The sequence below is a fragment of the Pan troglodytes genome, chromosome 1 (assembly GCF_028858775.2).
Source record: "Pan troglodytes isolate AG18354 chromosome 1, NHGRI_mPanTro3-v2.0_pri, whole genome shotgun sequence".
NCBI lineage: Eukaryota > Metazoa > Chordata > Mammalia > Primates > Hominidae > Pan > Pan troglodytes.
In genome coordinates, this window is record NC_072398.2 from 34,692,583 (window position 1) to 34,717,273 (window position 24,691).

The following is a 24,691-nucleotide window of genomic DNA, read 5'->3' on the forward strand; positions in this document are numbered from 1 at the left end:
AGAGGTAAATTTAAAATCCATGATTGTAACATAAAACAACAAATGTGTATTGGACTGAATTTATCTTTCAATCCATCCTGTAAAGGTTTATATTACATAGCTGTTTTTTGCCTTCTCTAAATTGTTATGTGTGGGACTTTATATGTATATTTTATACATTATGGTTTATTGAGTGGTGGCTTAACTGCCTTCAGTTACACTAAAAGCAAGATAGGCCATATTGAAAGCAAGATAGGCCAGCGCGGTGGCTCATGCCTGTAATCCCAGCACTTTGGGAGGTCGAGGCAGGTGAATCACTGGAAGTCAGGAGTTCAAGACCAGCCTGGCCAACATGGTAAAACCTTGTCTCTAATAAAAATACAAGAATTAGCCAACCATGGTGTCACACGCCTGTAATTCCAGCTACTCAGGAGGCTGGAGCACGAGAATTGCTTGAACGTGGGAGGTGGAGGTTACAGTGAGCTGAGATCATACCACCACACTCCAGCCTGGGTGACAAAGCTAGACTCTGTCTCAAAAAGTAAAAATTAAAAACATTTTTTTTAAAAAGCAAGAAGATGGTAATATAGTTTTTGAAAAGAAACTTTTCCTTTTAGTCATTTTCTTGAAAACCAGCTTATCTGCAAGTGTGAGCCAGCCAGCAGCTGGGTTCTTCCTGCATGGACTGTTGTTTTAGAAGGTGTGAACTGACTTCCCATCCCAAACACTGGGCTGAATTGAATCATCTCAGATTTAAGTGTCTGAAGAGGCAGCCCTTCTCCTGACTTCTTTCATTCTGAAGTATTAACAACTTAACAATTTCTGTTAGAAGTGCAATTTCTATACAGTTAGCTTCTGTTGTAATTCTGTGGATGGAAACAGGCAAAATCTGATGTATCGCCTCTGTCTGCTTAAAGACTGGAGGGGAAGAAACAATGGCCAGTTATGATAGAGAAATCAGAGGTAGCATTGTTGAAATAATGGAGAAGATCAATATGTCCCTCATTGTCAAATTGGGTCTTTCTTCTTTTAAAAAGCTTTCATTGGGCTGGGTGTGGTGGCTCATGCCTGTAATCCCAGCACTTTGGGAGGCCAAGGCAAGAGGATTACTTGAAACCAGGAGTTTGAGACCACCCTGGGCAACAAAACGAGACTCTGTCTCTACGAAAAAAAGTAAAAATAAAAAATTAGCCCAGCATGGTGTTGTGCACCTGTAGTCCCAGCTACTCAGGAGACTGAGGTGGGAGGATTGCCTGAGACCAGGAGTTTGAGGCTGCAGTGGGCTATGATCAATTCACTACACCCCAGCCCAGATGACAAAGCAAGACCCTGTCTCTAAAAAAGTAAATAAATAAATAAGAAGCTTTGTTTACTGCATGTACTCTTTCCTCTCACTACTCAATCATTAGGCTTATTGTGGGCATCCTGGATATTGGAGGATCCTCGAGGAATTTGGTGAACTTACTCTGGATTCCCTTTTTGTTGGGTCCTTGAAGCTAGCTGTTCAGTCTGATGAAACCTTCTCTAACTAATCCTTTTCAAATAACTTTTTTTTGAGAACGCTTATTGTGTTTTTAGAAAGATACATCAACAGAAATATAAGTTGTGGTGGAATGTGATAACCAATTATTGAACTTGGAAATAGGCAGAGTGAGTGATGTTTGCTATTCTTGAATGCTGCACCTAATTGGTAATTTGTTACATGCTGAGGTTGTAGGTTGACGTTTATTTTTTACCTTCTAGCAACTTCTCAACATTGGTGCATGGTGTGTGTATCCTCTCATCCTATATCTCTTGTTACCTTAAAGATACCTGGATCCATTTCTATCTGATGCTAAATATTTTACATGAGATTAAAATTTCATGCAAGTTTAGTTTTTAGGAGAGCAAGCAAGATAAGAAGCAAGACTTTATATATTTCATTTTGCATGTGCTCGAACTGTACCACGGTGACATGAAAACAGGGAAAACAGAATTTTTGGCATCTTGTAACATGTGAAGTTATTTAGAAGGTGTAAAGATATTTGAGGTTGCTTGCCAAGGGTGATTTACAGTGGGAATTTCCAGCTGCATATATATGAAAAGATGCAGATGGGTTTGGCTCTTCAGTTCTCCAGATTAACCTTGAGTTAAAAAGTCCTCTTGGCAGATATTCTTAAGATACGAATTGATGCATATTTAACAAACAGATAGATATAGGTTTGTTTAAATTTTTTTAAATGGCCTTTAGGAATTGTTTTCAAATTTCTTCATTATTTCTAAAAATTCATGTAGTGGTGCTTACATGCTGATATTTACCATATTGTTAGATAAAAGTAACTATGTCAAACATATCTTGGCACTATTTTTATTTAATAAAAATAGGATGAAATGTGAAGAATAATGTAGTGATGAGTTTGCCCTATTTTATTCCATCTTTAATTTAATATAATAAATACTGCCCTTCCATCTTCTTTTCTTCTCAGCTGATTTTGGAGACTATAATCAGTTTGATTCTCAAGATTTCCTCAGAGAGTATGTGCTATTTCCTATGGTAAGTGTAATTTCATTTTTCTTAATTAATTTTCTACCTTCTTTGGACATTTAGTTCTTTCCTTTGAAAATTTCAGGATTTTACATATGCATATTCCCTGGGGAAAAAGTCGATGGGTTTATAAAGTAGGGGCAAGTTTTATAAAACACACTGAGAAGGTACAAATGCCTTCTTCTGCCTCAAGACACTTCCCTAATTTCTTTTTCAGATAGTTTCTTATTAGTATATAAAAATGCTACTGATTTTTCTATGCTGATTTTGTAACCTGAAACTTTACTAAATTTGTTTCTCAGTTCTATCAGTTTTTTTGTGGAATCTTTAGGGTTTTCTACATATAAGATCACGTCATCATCAAGCACAATTTTACTTCTTCCTTTCCCATTTGGCTGCTTTTTATTTCTCTTGCCTAATTGCTCTGGCAAGGACTTCCAGTACTATGTTTAATAGAAGTAGTGAGAGTTGGCAGAAAACAATCCCATTTGCAATAGCATTAAAAAAAAATACCTAGGAGTAAATTTAACTGAGGAGGTGAAAATTCTGTATGCTGGAAACTAGAAAACATTGATGAAAGAAATTTAAGATGACACAAATGGAAAGATACCCCATCTTCGTGGATCGGAAGAATCAATATTGTTAAAATGTCTGCAAAAAGTAATCTATAAATTAATGCAATCCGTATCAAAATTCCAACATCATTCTTCATGGAAATAGAAAACAATCCTAAAATTCATTTGGAGTCACCAAAGACCCCAAATAGCCCAAGTAATTTTGAGCAAAAGAACTAAGCAGGAGATACCACACGACCTTATTTCAAACTATATTTCAAAGCTATAGTAATTAAAACAATATGGGACTAGCAAAAAAATAGGCACAATGACCAATGGAAAAGAATAGAACGCCCAGAAGTAAATCACACACATCTAAAACCAATAGATTTTTCAACAGAGGGGCCAAGAACACACTGGTGAAAGGGCAGTATATTCAGCAATTGGTGCTGGGAAAACTGGCCATCTACATGCAGAGGACTGAATTTGGATCCTTATCTCACCCTTTGTACAAAAGTAAATTCGAAATGTATTAAAGACTTAAATGTGGCTAGGCGCGGTGGCTCATGCCCATAATCCCAGCACTTTGGGAGGCCTAGGTGGCCGGATCACAAGGTCAAAAGATGGAGACCATCCTGGACAATATGGTGAAACCCCATCTCTAGTAAAACTACAAAAATTATCTGGGCTTGGTGGCGCACACCTCTAGTCCCAGCTACTCAGGAGGCTGAGGCAGGAGAATCGCTTGAACCCCTGGCGGCGGTTGCAGTGAGCCGAGATTGTGCCACTGCACTCCAGCCTGGCGACAAAGCAAGACTTTGTCTCAAAATAAATAAATAAATAAATAAATAAATAAAAGACTTAAATGTAAGACCTGAAAGTATAAAACACTAGAAGAAAACATGGGGGAAAAGCTACATGACATTGGTCTGGGCAGCGATTTCTTGCATATGACCCCAAAAACATAGGCAACAAAAGTAAAAATAAATAAATGAGATTGTATCAAACTAAAAAGCTTCTGTGCAACAAAGGAAACAACAGATATAAAGAGACAACCCACACATTGAAAGAAAATATTTGCAAATTATACATCAGATAAGGGTCTCAAAATATGTAAGGAACTCAAACTACTCAACAAGAGAACAAATAGCCCTATTAAAAAAATGGTCAAGGGACCTGAATCGACATTTCTCAAAAGAAATATACAGAAGGCCAGACATATGAAAAATGCCCAACATCACTAATCATCAGGGAAATGCAAATTGAAACCACAATGAAATACCACCTCACACCTGTTGGATTGGCTGTTATCAAAAAGATGAACAATAACAAGTGTTATTGAGTATGAGGAGTAAAGTCTTACTGAGCATGAGGAGTAGTGAGCATGAGGAGTAAAAGCTAACAAATGTCACTGAGCATGAGGAGTAAAGGAGGTATAACTTCCAGCCATTTTGGAAAACAGTTTAGAGGTTCCTTGAAAAATTAAAAATAGAACTACCATATAATCCAGCAGTCTCACTTCTGGGTATATATCTAAAGAAAATGAAATGGTATGTCAAAGAGATGTCTACACTCCCATGATCATTGCCACATTATTCATAATTGCCAAGATATGGAAACAACCTAAGTTCTCACTAGCAGATCAATGGGTAAAAATGGTGTATACTCACAATGGAATACTATTTGGCCTTAGAACAGAATTTTGTCATTTGCTATAAGATGGATGAATGTAGAGTACATTATGCTAAGTGAAAAATCCAGGCACAGAAAGACAAATACTGCCCAATCTCACTTGTATGTGGAATCAAAAGAAGTTGAACTTATAGATGTAGAGAGTGGAATAGTGGTTACCAAAGCTGAGTGTTGGGTGGAAGGAGGAAATGTTGATCAAAAGATACAAAGTTAGGAATAAGTGCTGGTGATCTGTTGCACAGCAAGGTGACTATCATTGATAATAATGTGTATTTCAAAATTGCTAAAAGAGTAGATTTTAAATGTTCTCACCACAAAGAAATGCTAATTATAAGAGATGATGGATATGTTAGACTAACTTGCCAATTCCACAATATATACATGTGTCACAACATCACATTGTACTATAAATAGATGCAATTATTATTTGTCAATAGAATTAAAGTTTTGTTTTGTTTTAACAAAAAATACATTTCCCTGCTTTGCTTCCCTCTCTCTCATTTACTCTCTACCCTCTGGCACGCTGGCTCTTTTTTTTTCTGAATGTACTGAGCTTCTTCTCACCCCAGAGCCTTTGTAGGTGGGTTTCCTCTGCCTGGAATGCCCTGCTCCGGATCTTTATGACATTCAGGTCTCAATTCAAATATCACCTCCCAGAGAGCTCTTCCTTTCCTTAACCACCTGTCTCATACACCCTCACCATCCTTCCTGTTAAATCAGTTTTCGTATGTGTAGTTCTGTATCTGGCGTTATTCATTCTTATGTATGTACATATGTATGTATTTATTATTGTCAGCTAGATGGTCAGTTCTATGGTCTTTAAACAGGGACCCTGTCTTCTTCACTGTCATCTGGCACACAGCCTGTGCTCACAAACATTTTAGAGTGAATCAATGAAGTAAAATGCCCATTCCTGGGTTGAAGTAAAGATAAGACTAGGTTTTAACCCCTGGGGAATTTTTGTTGGTTGGTTTGTTGGTTGGTTGGTGGGTAGCTTCAGAGTAAAAGAGAAGAGTGTTAATGAGGAGGGATTAAAAAATTTTGAAAGCCATTTTAGGGAACAGCTCTAACCAATCAACATTCTGGCTCTGGTTTCAGAAATCATGAACATTCACTACTTATTTTTTCCGTCAACTCTTTCACCCCAAGCACTGACCTGGGGGACTAACACCCAGGGGATGAAATTATATAAGAAATGGTGCTTGTTTTGAAGGAGACTACAGTGTGGTTGTTTAAATAGGAAGTTTGCAAAATCAGAATAAAAAGCCAAGTGTGATAAAGTGTGATCAAAATTTTATATGGGGAGAGGTCACATGCCCTTGGGGGATTAGGGAAGGCTGAAAGACTAATGGCATGTGTGCTGTTAGGCAAAAAGATAGGGAGCAAGGAATGATTTAGACAGAGAGAGAAGGAGCAGAGGCAGTGTGGCCTGGGTGTTCAGAAAGCATCCACTGGCTGGTTTGACTGTAGCTACTGGTGGGGAGTTGTGGCAGATGAGACTGGAAACTTCTGAGGAGTTAGAATGCGTGGGCTCCTTTGAGTTCTGCAGACCCCATACTTTGAGAACTGCTGGATTCAAGCTGGTCAGCTGGGAATCTTGTTGTGTTCTGGGCAAAGGGTATAATTTAGGTGTTAGTGAAAGAAAAACAAGAAAGCAAAGCAAGGGATATTTTGAAGTAAAATAGGCAAAATCTGGCAACTTATCAGTGATGGCATATGGGAGAAAGTAGAGTGTCTGGTGACAAAGGTTTTAGGTTTTGAGAGACTGGGATAGGTAAGTCTGGAATTATCCATATTAGTGCATGAGGTCAGTCTAAATTGGTCCAAAGCTAATCTTGGTCTTAATGGTTAGGGAATATTGCACATCTCTAACTTTTCATGAATAACTCCATTCATTCTTTTTTTTTTTTTTTTTTTTTTGAGACAGAGTTTCACTCTTGTTGCCAGGCTGGAATGCAATGGCACCATCTCAGCTCACTACAACCTCCGCCTCCTGCCTCAGCCTCCTGAGTAGCTGGGATTACAGATGCCCAACACCATGCCCAGCTAATTTTTTGTATTTTTAGTAGAGACGGGGGGTTTCACCATGTTGGCCAGACTGGTCTTGAACTCCTAACCTCAGGTGATCCACCCGCCTCAGCCTCCCAAAGTGCTGGGATTACAGGCGTGAGCCACTGTGTCCAGCCTCCATTCTTATTTTATTTCCCTCCAAGTAAACAGTGGTATTATCAGCTGTGCCTGCTGTTTTCATACCTTATTAATTCTACTCATTAAATGAAACTCCAGAGATTAACATATTACTTAACAGACAAGTTCTTCATAGGGCTTAATGTCAATATGCTTGACTCAACATTTCTAATGTCTCAGAAGCTCATCCCAAAAGTCAGGGTGTTTCCCAACGTGCTTGGTGGGAGGGAAGTGAGGCTCAAACCTTAGAATTTTAGAGTGTGTACATGTTTGTGTCAAATGGGGTAGTTGGTATTGGAGGGTTGATAATTTCCTATTTTTTATTCGCCTTACTCTCATTAAAGGCCTTTATTACGTTGCCTTTAGGAAGAGATCAGGTTTGGGTGCTTCTCAGAGTTTTCAAAGGTGATTACCAGCATGATATTTATGAGTTTGTAAATGGTAAAATGCTCTGACAGGTTAAAGTGCTATGAAGTAGTAAAGGAGTTATTTCGTGCATCATACCTCTTTCAGAATGAGACTGTGTTTCCACTAAACTCTAGGCAAATCAGATATGTAAACAACATAAACTTCATAAATCTCATCATTGGACAGACAGATATTGACATTGTTATTCTTGGATCTAAAATGGCTCTCTTCAAGGTGGTAGCCGCTAGCCATGTGTGGATATTTATATTCAAATTTAAATTAATGCAAGTTAAATAAAATTAAAAATTTAGTTGCTAGATTGCATTGGCTACTTTTTTTTTTCTTTTTTTTTTTCAGACAATCTCGCTCTGTCACCCAGGCTGGAGTGCAGTGGCGCAATCTCAGCTCACTGCAACCTCCGCCTCCTGGGTTCAAGCGATTCTCCTGCCTCAGCTTCCTAAGTCCCTCCTGTGACAACAGGCATGTGCCACCATGCCTGGCTAATTTTTGTATTTTTAGTAGAGATGGAGTTTCACCATGTTGGCTAGGCTGGTCTCAAACTCTTGGCCTCAAGTGATCTTCCCTCCTTGGCCTCCCAAAGTGCCGGTATTACAGGCTGAGCCACTGCAACGGCCTTGGCTACATTTTTAGTGCACCATAGCCGCATGTGTCTAGAGGCTACTGTATTGGAAAGCTCAGATATGGAACACTTTCGTCATCCCAAAAAGTCCTGTTGGACGCTGAAGATGATGTGGCAGAAGCCTTATCTGAGTTGTGAATATTCCTAGGCTTTAGTTATCAGCTGCCCACTTTCAGCCCCTGCCCCTGCCCCATTGTATCCTGGGTGCACTGTGACCTGTGGTTGGCAATTTCATGGCACCTTTGCTAGGCAGTGCTGTGACCCTATCCCAGCTGTGCCTCTTATTGGCTATATGACTTTGGGCAAGTTATTTAACCTTTCCAACCCTCAGTTTTCTCATCTAAAAATGAGAATAACAAGCCTAATTTCGTTGTAAGCATTAAAAGACATAATACATGTGAAATACCTAGTATGAAATACATAATACAAGTTGCCACATGGTAAATTCTCAATAACTGTTTATTTAGTTGTCATATTATCATTGTTATTAGCACTATTATTCTGTCTCTATGTCTTGCAAATATAAGACCGTTGAAGAGTGTGTTTTCCAGGTAACATCACTCTATGCTTTTTTTTTTTTTTTTGGATTTTGTTATGTGAGCAGACAGAGTGCAGGCAGAAGGTACAAGTGATTGTTAATCAGCTCTGTGTAATTAAACTTTTGTTTGACAATATGAAATTTACATGTCGCATAGTGAGTTCAGTTCAAGAAGCATGTATTGATCACTTACTATATATTTAGCCCTTATAAGCTGTCATTGCACAAAAGCCCTATGATAGGCCCCTTAAGTGATATGAAGAAGAATTGCTGCCCTCGAGGAGCCTGTACTCTGATAGAGGGTGGGAGACAAGGATCAAGGATAAGACGAGTATACACATAACTGTGTAAGAAATGCAGTAGGCAGAATACGAGAAGAGACACGCACAAGGGGAAGAGGTAGTTCAAAAGGCGAAAATGCTTACGTCCAGCTGGGGAGAGAGGAGAGCCCTACTGAGGGAAGTGGTAGCTGAGACAGGACGTAAGGATGATGTGGCATTTCACACTGCATGATGTGATGGGATGGTTCTCCCAGAGGGGATGGGCATGTAAAGGCCCATCCTTTCCGAATGGAAATGTAAAAGCAGTGTGTGTTAGAAGAGGTGTTGGCCTGGGGCTTGACCTCTTGGGCAAGGAGGTCTGGAAGGGGAAGCTGAGTCACATTGAAGAATGATCTGCATGCCAGGCCCAGGTGTTGACCTTGCTGAGTAGGCCGGGGGTAGTCTTAGAAGGGTGTAAACTTTCTCCTTGGTTCCACTGGAGCTTTCAAAGAGAATGCATTCCTTTGGTGGGGGAGGGAAGATAGGATGAATGGCTGTGTTTGATCTTATGAAGTAATTGAATTTGTTAAATGGCATTTCTTCAGCAGAGAAAAGAACAAAGTCAAGTACACAAGGCGCTCCACAGGTGTGTGGCTGTGTACAGGCATGCATTCTGCCATTTTTCATTCCCACAGGGCCATGCTCGCACTCTCCCTGGCAGGGCACATACCTCAGGGAGGCCCCAGGTGCAGATGGAGGCGGTTAAGTTGAGAACAATAGCAGAGGGGGTACCTTTGGGCTTCTTTTTAAAAGTAGGAAACGGAGATTTAATGGAACACTTTTTGATCTTCACTTTATTTTATATTCTGTTGCCACATGCCCTTCATTAGCTTTTCAAAATTAATGGGGTTTTTACTCAATACCTGGATGCACATACATAGCTAACTTTCTAAGCCTTGTGATATCTTTGTTACTCCACAACATGAAACTAAAAATGTTGAGCTTATTTCCTATCACGGACTTGAGTCATTTCAATGGATGGCTAAACAGGAAACCGCAAATTAATCAGTTATGTGAAAAGTAAGAGCTGCCATAATTCCTCGTCTGCTCTAAAGTCTCTCGTGAACTCTAGAATTAGCAGGACGTGCAGAGCTATAGAATTTTTAGCATATATTTATGTCTGTGCTTTCCAGTTTTAAAATATATTGATTTTTCAGATTTTAATGATTTGAGATGGGATGTTTTTCACAGTTTTGAGGTGTACATTTTTAGGGGTAGTGTTTTCATCCATGTAAAGTTAAGTTGGAGATGAATCTTTATATAAATGGTATTTTAGAATCAAGGGAATGGGGCATTTGGTATGATTTCTGCCAAAACATCAGTCCCTACCTCCCATCCTAGTAGGATGAGCTTCAGGTACCCATCAGGGTGTAGCTCAGAGTTCCTTCTGACATCCCCTCTGGAGGTCACAGGAAAATGGTGCCCATCTGTGCCCCTCTTGGTGCTTACTAGCCTGGAATATGTGGGACCTGCTGCCCGGGAAAGCTAGAGGCAGCTGGCTTGGAGCTTGAGCCCCAGGCCACCACAGGCATGAGACAAACTCTAGAATCTCTACCTCTATCAATTTCTCAAGAATGTATTGCTTTGGTCTGCTTATTTTGGATTATTCCTCTTGATTCCATCTCACCATCCTAAGCAGTGCTTCCCTGGCCAGTGTTTAGCAAGCCTATTTCTGTGATGTAAATCCTCCCACTGTGGTGTTACGGAAGGGGAGTTGGGAAAAGATGTGTGTAATCAGTTCTGAGCTCATAGTAGTCAGCACATCACAGGTTCCAGGGGCCTGGGGTTCAGCTGGTAGAGATGCTGACTAGTCAGCTACACAACTGTTGCCTTACAGAGCTCTCTGGAGATGTTTTAGCCATCATGGCTTCCTCTGCCCCCGTGACCATCAAGTAACATCAGAATGAGCCTACTCTGCCTTCAGTGGTTTTGAATTCGTTTCCTGGTATACAGAAAGGCCTGGCACAGTCCCTTCCTAGGCTCAACTTTTGAAGGGATGATGGCCTGGAAACTCATTGGCCTATACCCCAATCATTAGAAATATGTAAGCACACGCAAAGCATTTTTTATAAACGTACATCTGAGAGGCAGGCGGATAGGGAAGAATGAATGAAAAGAGCTATTCCCTGGCACCACAGAACTTACGCGGCAACCCAAAATATACCTGGAAATAACCTGTTATAATGGAGAGCCATGTTATAACAGTAGAAATCATAACTCAGTTCTAAAAATTACAACCTTTAATTCTACAGCAGTAAAGGAGATATTGAGGAAATGTGACTAATCAGGAACATCTGAGGAAGGGAGCTTTAAGATTTGCAAGCAAAATAGCAAATGCCCACACCCTCATGTGACCTTAAGCACTTTCTATTCTTATAGGATTTGGCCCTGGAAGAGGCTGTTCTGGAGGAGCTGACCCAGAAGGTAGCCCAAGAACACAAAGCCCACAGGTAAGGCAGGCAGAGGGTAAGGGGCTGCCTGCACAACAGATGTTTACAGCCCATGGGGCAGGAGGCATCCATCTCCCTATCAGCAACTCTGGGCTTGAGCCAACACACTTGTATTTATTCCACCACGTGACTCAGCTCTGTACTTCCATTCTGCAAAAGTGAATGTCCACTTGAAAACTGCTCCGTTCCTTCCTTCCCTCCTTCCTTCCCTCCCTCCCTCCCTCCCTCCCTCCCTCCCTCCCTTCCTTCCTTCCTTCCTTCCTTCCTTCCTTCCTTCCTTCCTTCCTTAGAGAATCTGGGAAGCCTGAGACAGCCTGTGCTGAGAGAGTGAAGACCTAAAGTGCTGTGTTGGGTGGTAGGCAGGTGAAGGAAAGAAAAAGAGAGAAACTTTAATTCAAGGAAGCACCAGGAGTTTGATATCGAGGCCTATGCAGTGATCCTAAGTTCTCTCATCATGGCTTTTTTTTTTTTTTTTTGACAGAGTCTCGCTCTGTCACCCAGGCTGGAGTGCAGTGGTGCGATCTCGGTCCACTGCAACCTCCACCTCCGGGGTTCAAGCAATTCTCATGCCTCAGACTCTCGAGTAGCTGGGATTACAGACACATGCACCACCACACCCAGCTAATTTTTGTATTTTTAGTGGAGATGGGGTTTCACCATGTGGGCCAGGCTGATCTCAAATGCCTGACCTCAAGTGATCTGCCTGCCTCGGCCTCCCAAAGTGCTGGGAATATAGGCATGAGCCACGGCCATTTGACTCCCAAAATATTATGATAAACTTTTTCCTTTTTTTTTTTTTTAATAATGAAGATTTCTCCCAGATGGGAGAAAAATAACTTCTTTTTAAAGTAGGCAACATATTCGAAGGGATGTCTGGAATAATGATTTCATGTTTACAGGGCTGTGGCTCTTAATTAAATACTTTACCTTCCTCTTATTATTCGCTGTTGAGTAAAAGGCTACTGGGAAAGATGTCAATGAATTACTTAGTAATGCACCCTACCCTCACAGTTGGGTAATGATTGCTCTTCCCAGAAACTAGAGCTAAACCACAGCTCTGGAATTTGCCATCAGGAGAGTGGGATCTTCCACTGGCTGCCCTTAACCATTTCTTCCTTTGATGCTATTTTGATTTTAGTGGAATCCTGCCAGCAGAGGCTGAACTGATGTACATCAATGAAGTTGAACGTTTGGATGGATTTGGACAGGAAATCTTCCCTGTAAAGGTAATATGCTGTGCCCTGTGCTGGCTTTAACCTTCTCAGACCGGTACTGGCATTTGGAAAACCAGTGTTGATAGCAGTGGGCCAGAATGGCTTGGCCTTCTTTTTGCTATGCAGCCTTAGTTGGCAAGTCCAATTTATTATAGATAAACAAATGCTTTTTCTTAACCAAGACGTTTTGAAGTTTGCCATGGTCCTCAGCAGAATAGTTCAGTAAGACAGTCCATCTAAGTGAGTACCAAGCATCAGCCAATCCGGCACCTTGGAGGTATCAAGGCTGATATCCAGCCTTATAACAGGACAAGTAGCCAATGTCATGTGTAACATTAATGAAGACTCTAGTCAGTAGTTTTCTTATTCTCTTTTTCTCTTCATTGAGCCAATACAGGGATAATCGTTTGTGAGGTAGAATGAAACGTTTCTTGTATACAATCATGCTTTATTTCTCCAGCTTTATAGGGCCCTCCACTGTGGGTTCCTAACCCCTTTGGTGTTTTATGGAAGCTATGCCTCGGAAACTGCTATAGCACATCACATCCTTTGCAGCACATCCACCTCCTGAAGTGGGTGTGGTTGGGGGGGTCATGGATCATAGTCATTTATAGAGCTGAGCCCATCATCCAAACTCATTTTCCGCTCTCTGTTGACCAACTTTACAAAAAATGGAGATTTATCAGAAACCTAAAGCAACTGGCACATTTCAGCAATTTGGGAGATGCCTGCAATTTCAGCAAAAACATTTCACTCCAGACTAGCTCCACTGGCTGTTTTATAAGTGTTCAGTTCCCCCTCTGTTGCACGTTTGCAATTTGCCTTAATGAGAACTGCCCATGTGCATCAAGTAGAATCGAGCAGGGTGGCCGCAGCTTTCAGAAAGGGCTAAATGGCTCTTTTTTAGATTTGTTTAATTTTCTTTTGCTTCTCTAATAGCTGCCCTTCATAGGGTTGTAATCCATTTTCCTTGCAATAATGCCTTATGAAGCCATCTGCATCCCACTTACATTTCTGCAGCCCATATATAGTCATATTTTGGGTCATTGAAAAATCAGAGTAAACTTTTCTCTGCTTCTAGAAAACTGACTTCTCAATCTCTGGAAGTTGGAGGTTTTGTTGTGGCAATTTGCTTGTGTTGTTTTTTAATGTGGACTGCGGGAAACAGGGGCAGTTGAGGTCATGTTGAAATCTGCTGTGGTTGGTTCTGATGTGCTTTCTAGTATGTTCTTTCTTTAGTGGGACCAACAGGGTTATAATACCTTCCTCTGAGTTGGAAGATAGGCGCTTCTGACTTATTGCCAAGCTCGGGTAACTGAGCTGGACTGCCTCTTTTTCTTCTCTTTCCCCCCACATATGTGTGCATATCTAAGGTGACCACCTATAGACCGCATGATTCCTGGTGACCCAAGGATGAGGGTGGGAGCAACAGTACCAGTGGGGGTGGTAATGTGGTCAGCTCTGCAATAAGTGAAAAAGCAGACAAGAAAATATGCAGGGAAAGACTGTGAGTAGGACTGGAGTCTCTTTTGATTGGTACAGGTTCTTATTGACAAAAAGCATGTCATGATATATCCTAGGAAAAATACTTGAATTTAGCATGAACTTTTCCGTGAGTGGTTCCTCAAAAATTTTCAAGAGTAGAAGAACAGCAGTGGACTGGCAGATGCAGATGTTGTACAGGAAGAAGAACCCCCTGCTCAAAATACTATCCAGTGAGCCTCAGGATATTTTTTTTTTAAATTTTGCCTCCTTGAAGGAGTAAGATACTTACAAAAAGATGCATCTAGAAAACAAAAATAAACTCTGAAATTTAAAATGTGATATCAGAAGTGTACAACCTAATAGACAGGTTAGAAGATAAAACTGAGAAAGTCTCACCAAAAAACAAAGTAATGGTAAGTCAGGGACAGGAGATAAAAGAATTAGAGGACCTGTCCAGGATGTCCAATATTTGAATAATGGGAGTTCTAAAAAGAGTGAACAAGGGAAACAAAAGGTAATTATTCGAGAAAATATCCCTGCACTGAAGAATGGGAGTTTCTGCACTGAAAGGGCCAGAGATGGTAGCTGCAAAGAGACACATCGAGAGCTTTAAGAGGTGAAAGTTTTGGCCTCTGTGCAGAGGAAGTGGTAGGGACAGGTCTCCTCTTGGCTTCCTTTAAACAAGCCCTGAAGAATATTCAACTCTTCAAATTATTGCATGTATAACGATTTAAAAAACAAAAACTTTGGTAAGGTTAAAAAATAAAAGACATCAATAGATGTTCATGAAAGAGAAAATCCAAATGCCAGTGAATCTGAGAAAATCCAGAGATTGTCTCTTAAACTGGACCTGTGTTGTGACAAATTGAGAAAAAAGGAAAAAAAAATCTCTCTCTCTATCTATATAGTCCACTAGGATGTGTGGTGGGTGAGTTCCTGTAGGACCTGACCCTGCCGACACAGCCGGTCACCTTATTGCTATGATGTTGTCTATGATTTATTCTACTCATGGGTGAGAAATGGGATGTGATGCCTGTGGATTTTGAAATAACGTGTATATTGTGGAGTGGCTAAATCAAACCAGTTAACATATGCGTTACCTCACATATTTCTTTGTGGTTAGAACACTTAAAATTTACTCCTTTAGGCCGGGCACGGTGGCTCACGCCTGTAATCCCAGCACTTTGGGAGTCCGAGGCGGGTGGATCACGAGGTCGAGAGATCGAGACCATCCCAGCCAACATGGTGAAACCCTGTCTCTACTAAAAATATAAAAATTAGCCAGGCGTGGTGACATGCACCTGTAGTCCCAGCCACTCAGGAGGCTGAGGCAGGAGAATCGCTTGAACCTGCTGGGAGGTGGAGGTTGCAGTTAGCCGGGATCACGCCACTGCACCCCAGCCTGGCGACAGAGTGAGACTACGTCTCAAAAAAAAAAAAAAAAAAAAAAAATTTACTCTTTTAGTGATTTCAAGAATACAGTATATTGTTGCTGGGCACAGTGGCTCACACACGTAATCCCAACACTTTGGGAGGCCGAGGATGGAGGATCACTAGCCTGGGCAGCATAGCAAGACCCTGTCTGTAAAAAAAAAAAAAAAAAGAAAATTAGCAGGGCATGGTGGTGCATGCTTGTAGTCCCAGCTACTTGGGAGACTAAGGTAGGAGGATTGTCTGAGCCCAGGAGGTCAAGGCTGCAGTGAGCCAAAATTGTGCCACTGCTCTCTACCCTGGGCAACAGTGAGACCTTGTTTCAAAACAAACAAACAACAACAAACACCAATATATTGTTACTAACTGTGCTATGGTCACAATGATACCTTGAACTTAATCCTCCTGTCTAACAAGGCTTGATTTCCTTTGACCATCATCTCCCCATTCCTCCCATTCTCCAGCCTCTGGTAACCACCATTATACTCTATCCTTCTATGAGTTCAGTTTTTTAGATTCCGTGTGTAAGTGAGAACACGTGTTATTTGCTTTCTGTACCTGGCTTATTTCATTTAGCATTGTGTTCTCCAATTCTATCTGTATTGTGGCAAATGCCAATTTTGTTCTGTTTTAAGGCTGAATGGTACTCCCTTGTACACACATGTACCACGTTTTCTTTATCCATTCATCTGTGGATGGACACTCAGGTCAATTCCATATCTTAGCTATTGTGAATAACATTGCAGTGAACATGGGTCATCACAAGTATCTTTTGTTGGTCTTACCCAGGACAATCATGGAAACTGTGTACACCTTGGCATTTTCTTTATGGGGATTTTCGTGAGGAACAGAATTGGAAGACAAGCGGTAATATACAGGTAGTCTTATTTGTTTGTTTGTTTTTCTTTTTTCTTTTTCACCTTGAGGAACTGTAATGTTAATGTTACATTAACATCCAAATGAATTAAGAGCCAAACTGTGGATAAGATTTGACTTCTCTCAGCTCATATAAGGTGAGCCCTCTGCAGGGTTTAAGCAGTTAAATTCATCTCACTTTTCGTAGAAACCCATCCCACCTGATTCCAGGAACTACATTGTTGAACCCTATTGAGTTAGAAGGATGAAACTAAACTTCGTGAGTCTGGTTGAAAACTGGCTCTCCAGTCAGTCATTAAATCTAAACACTTCTTTCCATTGTTCTGAACCACCTGTGCCACAAGAGTGCAAACTGATTTTTATGTGAACAAAAGGTGATTAGTTTTAAAAATGTGTTTTGAAAAAGCAATCTATTTATTATGATGAATTAGGGGGCTTTGGTACTTTTCATTATTTTGACACTTCAGTCCTCTTTTCCATTTATCAGGAATGGCACCAGTGTAGAGATGCAGCCATCTCCCCCCTGCATTTCACGTCAGTATGCTTGCTTTGTATTGGTGCCCATAGATTTTATCATGCCAACGATCTGAAAAACTGTGTTCTAGCTTTCATTTACAAGGGCAACATGGCCCATGATTGGAAGAACAGCTTTCTTGTATGTGTGTCTGAGGCGGATCTGTGTATCCAGGGCCCACTGTCAAAGATAGCTCTTGGAGGCAAGCATAGCCCACCTTCTGGAAGTGACTCTTAACTGGCCATGTACTCTCTGGATCAGTAACTACAGCAGGTCATTTTGAGTCAGCTTTCTAACCAAAAGCTTCCTGGTAGGCTTTTATTTTCCTAGATCCCCAGTCTGTCATTGTTTTTATGATATTCTCTTGCTCTCTCAATAGAGACATTATTGAAGCAGGAGTGACAAGAGAGCTCTTTCAGGCTATAGAATAAATTTTTTGACTTTTGGACTTACTGTCAGCTCCATATATCTGCCACAAAGTATAAATTAATTGAGGAAAATATGTAAATATGTGCAGAGTTGTAACTATAAATTTTTATACCCATTCAAAGCTATCCAGGCATTGAGTCCTACCAGTTCTTCATAGTTAAATCAATGTTTCAGTTTCTGTTTGAACCTACGGCACAGCAGAGAAGTAAACAAGTCTTGCACACCAGCTATTGAAGTGAAATAGAAGAAAATTGCAATTTGGAAATTTCATGAGCATAAGCCACTCACAGGTTTTGCTTAGTTTCCTTAGAAACTGCTTCCAGACCTTTTCATTTATCTTGAAACCACTACAAGATGAGAATTCACATCTACTGTAGTGTCATGTTAATTATACCACTAGATGAAGTCATGTGGCGGGGCTCCGAGTATATCTAGGATTTCAGCAGTTGATTTGAAGGAATGAGGCCAGAGGAAACCAAATATCTCTTATCTCTAGAGACCTTCACTAAGGAGCATGTAGCTATGAGTCCACGTAGATGTAATCTGATAGAACTGTAGGTTGTTGGGTGCAGCACTATTAGAGAGTATTGCCCCAGCAGAGGTACCTAAAAACATTTAGTACTGGTATAAGGGAATGATGACTGGAGGAAAGGCTGGAAACCCCAGGTAAAGAACTCATCCATCCTTGACATAGAGAGTAAACATGCTAAGTCAGGTACTTATTTGTGTCTATATTGCCTCATTTTTAAAGTAGGAGCAAAAATAGCTGCCATAAAGAGTTGGTGTAAGAATCGGACTCTATACAGTTAAGAGACAATATTATTGCTTTTTATTCTTCTAGCAAACATTTATTGAGTGCTCTGTGCCAGGTACTCGATTCAGTGCTTGGAACACAGAAACGAAGAAGGCAGAATCCCTGCACCAGGTATGGGGCCTGTGGTCTGCTTGGTCTCATCAGAGATCTCGTCACAGAAGTAAAAATTATAATGCAATGTGGTGACCGGTAGGGGACTGCAGCAGGCTCTTCTCCTCACGTGTGGGTAGGGGGATGTGATGAAGGGATTCCTAGAGAAGGTGACTCCCAGAGCTGAGTCTCAAAATTATTATCCAAACAGAGGATGGTAGAAGTATTAATGAGCAGATGCATCATACGAGTGAAAAAGCGGTGGCAGGGAATTATAGGTTGGGGCACCAGGTGAAGGGTAAAAGATGGTTAGAAATTGGTTCCAAGTTGGATGGGAAGCAGTAGCTTATCTTTCCTCATCTGGTGCTTATTTTGGTGTATCTCCTTTTAGATAAGGTCTCCATGAAGACAGGGAAGGAAACTGTGTGTGTGTTTGTGTGTGTGTGTGTGTGTGTGTGTGTGTGTGTGTGTGTTGGGTCCCAAAGTGTAGGCACATTAAAGAGTCAATTAATTTATACTTAGTGGCAGGCATATGGAGCTGACACTAAGTCCAAAGTCAAAAAGTTTATTCTATAGCCTGAAAGATCTTTCTTGTCATTCCTGCTTCAACAGGCGTTTTTTCTTAGTGGCATCATGAATCTGTAGTGCATATTGCAATACAGAATATGTGGATTCTTCTGTTTAGGTTCCTGGAAACACATGATTTTTAATAATATGTGCTCCTCAGAAAACTATAGTTTATAAATAGCGATGTCTAGACGTATTTTATGTAGAATTTTTAGCAATTTGAATGGATATGTGTTGCATTTTCTTTTCTCTTTTGAAAGAACATTTCACTTAAAAAATAGTTAAATCATAGTTTGTTAAATGAGACTTGATAGCAGCAAACAGCCCTCCTCTGCTGTATCATAAATGCCTGGAACATCGTTGGGTAAACACAGTGACATTTCTTCTAACCAGGTGGAATGACATGGGGAATATCACTCATAACAAGTCAACCATTCTAGTGGAGCTCATCAACAAAGAAGAGACTGCCCTCTTTCACACGGTAAGCAAAACAGACAAACAGAGTCAGGGTCTGACAAGATACTGGCTTTTGGACTTTTCAACTCCTAATGTCCTTTCCTTGCTCTCCATATGTTGAGATAATAAATACTCCCTTGAAGAGATGCTTTCTAATACTTGGTCAATGCTGTCATTACTCATTCCAGGATAGTGGTGATGAAATACCCATGTTTAAAATACCAAGTTTCTGGCCAGGCGCAGTGGCTCATGCCTGTAATCCCAACACTTTGGGAGGCCGAGGCCAGTGGATCACTTGAGGTCAGGAGTTTGAGACCAGCCTGGCCAATATGGCGAAACCCCATCTCTACTAAAAATACAAAAATTACCCAAGCATGGTGGCGGGCACCTGTAGTCCCAGCTACTCGGGAGGCTGAGGCAGGAGAATTGCTTGAACCCAGGAGGCAGAGGTTGCAATGAGCCGAGATCGCGCCACTGCACTCCGGCCTGGACAACAGAGCTAGACTCCGTCTCACAAAATAAAATAATAAAAGAAAATAAAATACCAGGTTTCCAAGCTGACTTTTGACTCTAGGACTCTGGTCCCTCCAACTGCCTTATGTGTGATGGATCACATTGTCTGGTGTGCCGCCTTCCTCAGCACTCTAGTTACAACCCTCATCTAGTGACCCCTGATTCTATTGCATTCCATTTGCTTTTGCTGGAGGACCTAAGTTTTCTTTCCCATCATAGCCTTAGCTTAATCTGAAGTAGCTGAGGGACTGACCTCCTGTTGAGTGCCTCCTCGAGAGCCAAGGCATCTCACTGCCTCCAATTTAATGAAGTCTGGTGTTTATTCTATGCTGTGCCTTGATTCAGTTATTTATTTTGAAAGCACTTGGTCGGAAATTACATAAAGACATGCCGGTTCATCAGTGTAACCCCAGCACTTTGGGCATAGGGATTCCTTAGCAGACAGCAGGTTCTGCCACTCTTTGGCAGGCTTTGTAGGCATAGCTGCTGCTGAAATTCAGCAGGCTGGTTTACTTTGCTGGCCCATGTATTATTTTGTGCTCGAGATGAAGGTTGGAAGGGATATGTGTCCCTCCTCAGAAGAATCTTAATGAAATGTATAACTAATTCAACAAATGTTTATTTTTTTCTCTGTCTCTTCTTTTCCAAGGATGATATCGAAAATGCCAAGTATATTTCTCGGCTGTTTGCCACACGACACAAGTTTTACAAACAAAACAAAATCTGCACTGAGTAAGTAAACATTTAATCCCCCCCGACTTGATGGCTTTGTCAGATTAAACTAATGTCCTTTTGGGGTGCTGTAGATCTCTTTTCCTATTCACTCTTTTTCCTTGTTCCTTGTAGAAGCTAATGAAGTAAGCTAAAGCCAGGGCAGGAATGAAAACTTTAATGATGAAGACTGTCTAGTGTCGTGCATATGCCCAGAGAGAGAATAATTCACAAATTGACTGTGAATGCTTGGCTGCCTGGATGGGTTGGCCCACATTAGCGCCTTTCCAACCCTCTGCTAGAAGTTTGGAGAAGCGGTGCAGTTCCCAATTTGCCAGGGTGCCCCTTCGTGTCAGACGCGGAGTGTGTTCAGAAGTGGGTAACAGAGTGACGAGCTAGCTTGAAAGAGAAGACGCTCCTGTCATCCTCAGCCCCGTGTCGCTTACACAGTTGGCTAACCCTGCGTGTGCTCCTGGGTCATGTCATCTGACTGTAAATGAGAGGCCAGGGTAATTAGAGGAAGATGTGGAAGACACTCATAGGTGTCACAAATCCGTGTGTATTTTTTTAATTTAATTTGGAAATAAAGATGATAAAGAAGCGTGTGATGAGGGCACTTAAATGCGGCCTGACCTCAGATGGAGCGTGCTGGGGCTCACTCTATCGTTGTCTTTTTCTTGGTTACCTTCAAAAGACGTTCCTCAGCTGAATACATTCAGCGGTTTGGGCGCCCAAAGTGTTTAATTTTGTTTCAAAGAGCGTCAGGGTTATAAATGCAAGAGAAGAACTGCTTTTCCACTCCCACAGTGGACACATCCGAGAGTATGTAGAGTATTGTCCTAGAGCAGTTCCTGCTGAAGAACGCGGCTGCTTTATAGCTGGAGCGCCAGGTCATGGCAGACTTTTTTCTCCACACCGTGGAGGGTCTTTCAAGCCAGTCACTGCAATTGGTCACTGTCGGGGTCTGAAAGTATGTCTGACAGTATTAGGCCTACCCGCTTGGTTTGCAAATGTGAATCAGAAGAAGGCCTGATCGGGGAGTGGCAAGTGAAGCGGCTGTACGTTTCTTCTAGACACATTCTCGCATGTGCCGCACCACACCATTCTCTTGAGCAGGTTCCTGATAGGTCACTTCTGTGTATTTCTACTCTGCTGTTGCCTTTGACTTCTGGGGGTGTCTTTGACACGAACAAGAATGCTATCCTTGACTTCTGAAGGATGAATTTAAAAACTGAGAACTGGATTTTACTCTTGTCTTCTGATTTAACCACAGCTCAGCAGATGGTTTTACTATAAAATTTACGGAGTGTTTATTTTTCTTTTGTGGTCTTTTCCTTCAGTATTAGTGAACATCACATATTAGTCTGAAAATGAAGAAGAAATTCTGTTTCTCAATTCTGCTTCTGTAATAACCATTCCTTTCTTCTTCCTAACCAAGTATAAGAGGTTCCTAACCTCTTACCTGATTAAAACCTGGGGCACACTCTCAAAATTATACTCTCTCTCGCTCGCTCTCTCTCTTTCTCTCTCTCCCCCATTAAATTCCGTATGCAGTTCAGCGTCCCAGCACGATGTTATGGCCTGGGGCATCCCTCTGGAGTTCTGTGAACTCCATAATCTTAACAGCATCCTTCTCCACGCATGCACAGCAGCATCCTTCTCCAGAGGGCGATACTCTCTGACCTCTAAAAGATCGTTATTGATTTTTCTGCTCCTGCAGAGCTGCTGCTTGTCATCTGGAGGTATAGCTCAATTGAGTGGCTCCTCAATTTCTTGTTATAGGGAGAAAAATTAGGCGGCAGTATATATAACATAGGTCTGATAATATTGTATTATTTAGCCAGTCATTTAAAAATCCACCATTGCTATATTACCTCCATCAGTTCATAAAAGATATTTTATCACCAAAAAATTAGGAAGGATGAAATCTCAGAATAAGGAGAGTCCTTTAAATTGAAGAACTTACCTTAATAAAAAACTGTACATGTCCTGGGTTTTTTTTGTTTGTTTGTTTGTTTTTTATGGTAACACTGAGAACGAGGGAAAGTATTATAGCATTTGGGACCTGTTGCTTGAAGTCGTCTTTGATTTCAACTCTAAAGAATTTGCTAATACTTCCAATTCATTTTTTAATCTCTACATTTAAAAATATGTTGGTTCTTAGTCTGGAAAATATCTGATCAATGTTTGTAAAATGTGTTATCTTAATAAAAAGTATCTTTATATGGTCACACTAAAAATATTGTATCTTGTATTTTCATTTGACTGGAAGTATTTTAAAAATATTTTTTCTTGCATTTTTTTCAAAAACTGTGAAAGATTTTACATATATACAACAGTAGAAAGAGTACAATTTTTTAAAATCCATGTAATAATGGTGATATTTTTCAGTCTGGCTTATTTCCCTCAGTCTTTCTATAGAAATAAGCCTCCATTGGTTTAATATTACTTTGTAAAATTTATTCTAAAAGTATCCTATCCGAACATTTTGAAAATAAAGAAAAACAAAGGAAATCAAGATTGTTCTTAGTGTTACCACCCAGAAATAAGCCACGTTTATGTTTTGATGTAACGATTGCCAGTCTTGTTTATTCTCTTCCTCTCCCTCCGTTGTCTATCTGGTCTTTTTATATCAATAATAATAACCATTCTCATTTTTTCACCTCTTCATGTAGACAGTCAAATTCTCCACCCCCCATCAGACGCCAGCCCACCTGGAGCCGGTCCTCTCTGGTATGTATAGAAGCTGCAGTGATCAAGTGATCTGACTGTTGAGCATTCTTTGTTATTAATTTGAGGTGGGGGGATGATGAGGGCATCATGATGAGGTGAAATTTTATGAGAACACAGAGGCGTCATTCTGTCAAGCAGACGCGATGGACACCCATTTTGTCCCCCTTGGACCCATCCATGCCCACCACTACTCTAAGTGTGGCTGAGGCTGAGGGTTTACCCTGAGAGTAGGTCTTATTCCAGGCCCGTGGGACCATGTTCCATCAGCATACAGCCCATGGTGTGTTTTCATTCCCTTGCTCATCTGTTCTGGTTGTTGTGTGAAGATACATCTTCAGTTACGAGCTCCACAAATTCCTTTGTGTTCACTGCCGTAGAGAGAGCTTAATAAACTAGTGAGAAAATGCCTTCTAAATGAGCAAAAATTGAACGGATCTAGTTGATGGTCTCAGGCAGAGTATCTGATGGGGAAAATTGATTGCATATTTCCTAATTTTAGGCCTTTTAAAAAAAATCAGAATTCCAAAGCACTTCCATAATTTTAGGCTTTAATTAGCCAGCAGAGTTTGAATTGACCTAGCTTTAGCTGCTGCTTTTTTGTTTGTTTGTTTGTTTGAAGCTGCTCTCCTCATCATGTGAATAAGGAAACACAATTAATTTCAATGCATGTGTTCTGTCTTAGGCTATGTTTTATTTTGAGGATTACTCAAGGATAACAGATGTTAAGAATTGGTTTTCTTTAATGTTTTCCACTTGTTTTAACTCACAATTCTTTTATTTTAGGTTATGATTTTTTTACACAAAATCAAAATAAACATATGACCTTTTAACTTCTCTAGATCAACAATTCTTTCAAGCTGATAGAATGCAATTGAATTTTTCTTCATATTCAGTGTATACACTATAGCATGTCTTTAACTTGTCTTTTGAAGGGAATGTTTTGAGAAAAATTTATTTCCTTGAAAATGCTTAGATGTGGGGACTCTGAATTTTTGAGTTGAGTCATTATATTATCGCAGTAATTCCTGAGTGCCTGTGTGAATATTATTTCTCTCAGTATTATGCACAATATCTCACATGTGGTCCTGGGCCCTGGAAATGTAACAGATACCTTGGGCTTTCCCCCGAGTACCAATAGATTTGTTCATGGCACTGATTTATTTATTCTTCTCCTTTATGAATGTTATCTTCCTTTTCCCTTCTTTAGAGTATAGATGTCTTTATTAGCAAAATAATTTTTCATTTACACCCTTGAAACCCTATGGGAGGTAAAGTGTTTTAAAGCTCTCTTGTGATCTTATCTTGTCCTCATTATCCAGAGAGGATGCAGAGGCTTACCTATTTTATTTGGATGAAGACAGTTTATAGGAAGTCTGATCCAATTCATGGCTTCCCCCTTTCCCCTGTCCTTTAGGTTTAAACCATTTCACCAAGAGTTTCTTACAATGAGTGAGTAAGACCAAATAACATTGTCTCTTGGCTTCCTTGCTGATAACCAGGACTTCTCATTGCTGTTTTTCACCTGCCCTCTTCTGTCTATATTTTGGCGTCAAGTTTGTTTCTCTA

At 40.6% G+C, this 24,691-nt stretch overlaps 1 protein-coding gene across 1 annotated transcript in view; it reads left to right on the forward strand.

The window, feature by feature from the left end:
* Nucleotides 1-24,691, forward strand: part of PTPN14 (protein tyrosine phosphatase non-receptor type 14) — a 201,730-nt gene that overhangs the window by 137,222 nt on the left and 39,817 nt on the right. Inside the window, exons 5-11 of the mRNA XM_054658780.2 lie at nucleotides 2,445-2,512; nucleotides 11,222-11,292; nucleotides 12,431-12,518; nucleotides 16,212-16,300; nucleotides 19,106-19,193; nucleotides 20,331-20,413; nucleotides 23,068-23,125. Of these exons, the coding sequence (XP_054514755.1) occupies nucleotides 2,445-2,512; nucleotides 11,222-11,292; nucleotides 12,431-12,518; nucleotides 16,212-16,300; nucleotides 19,106-19,193; nucleotides 20,331-20,413; nucleotides 23,068-23,125 (545 nt within the window). The remainder of the gene's footprint in view (nucleotides 1-2,444; nucleotides 2,513-11,221; nucleotides 11,293-12,430; nucleotides 12,519-16,211; nucleotides 16,301-19,105; nucleotides 19,194-20,330; nucleotides 20,414-23,067; nucleotides 23,126-24,691) is intronic.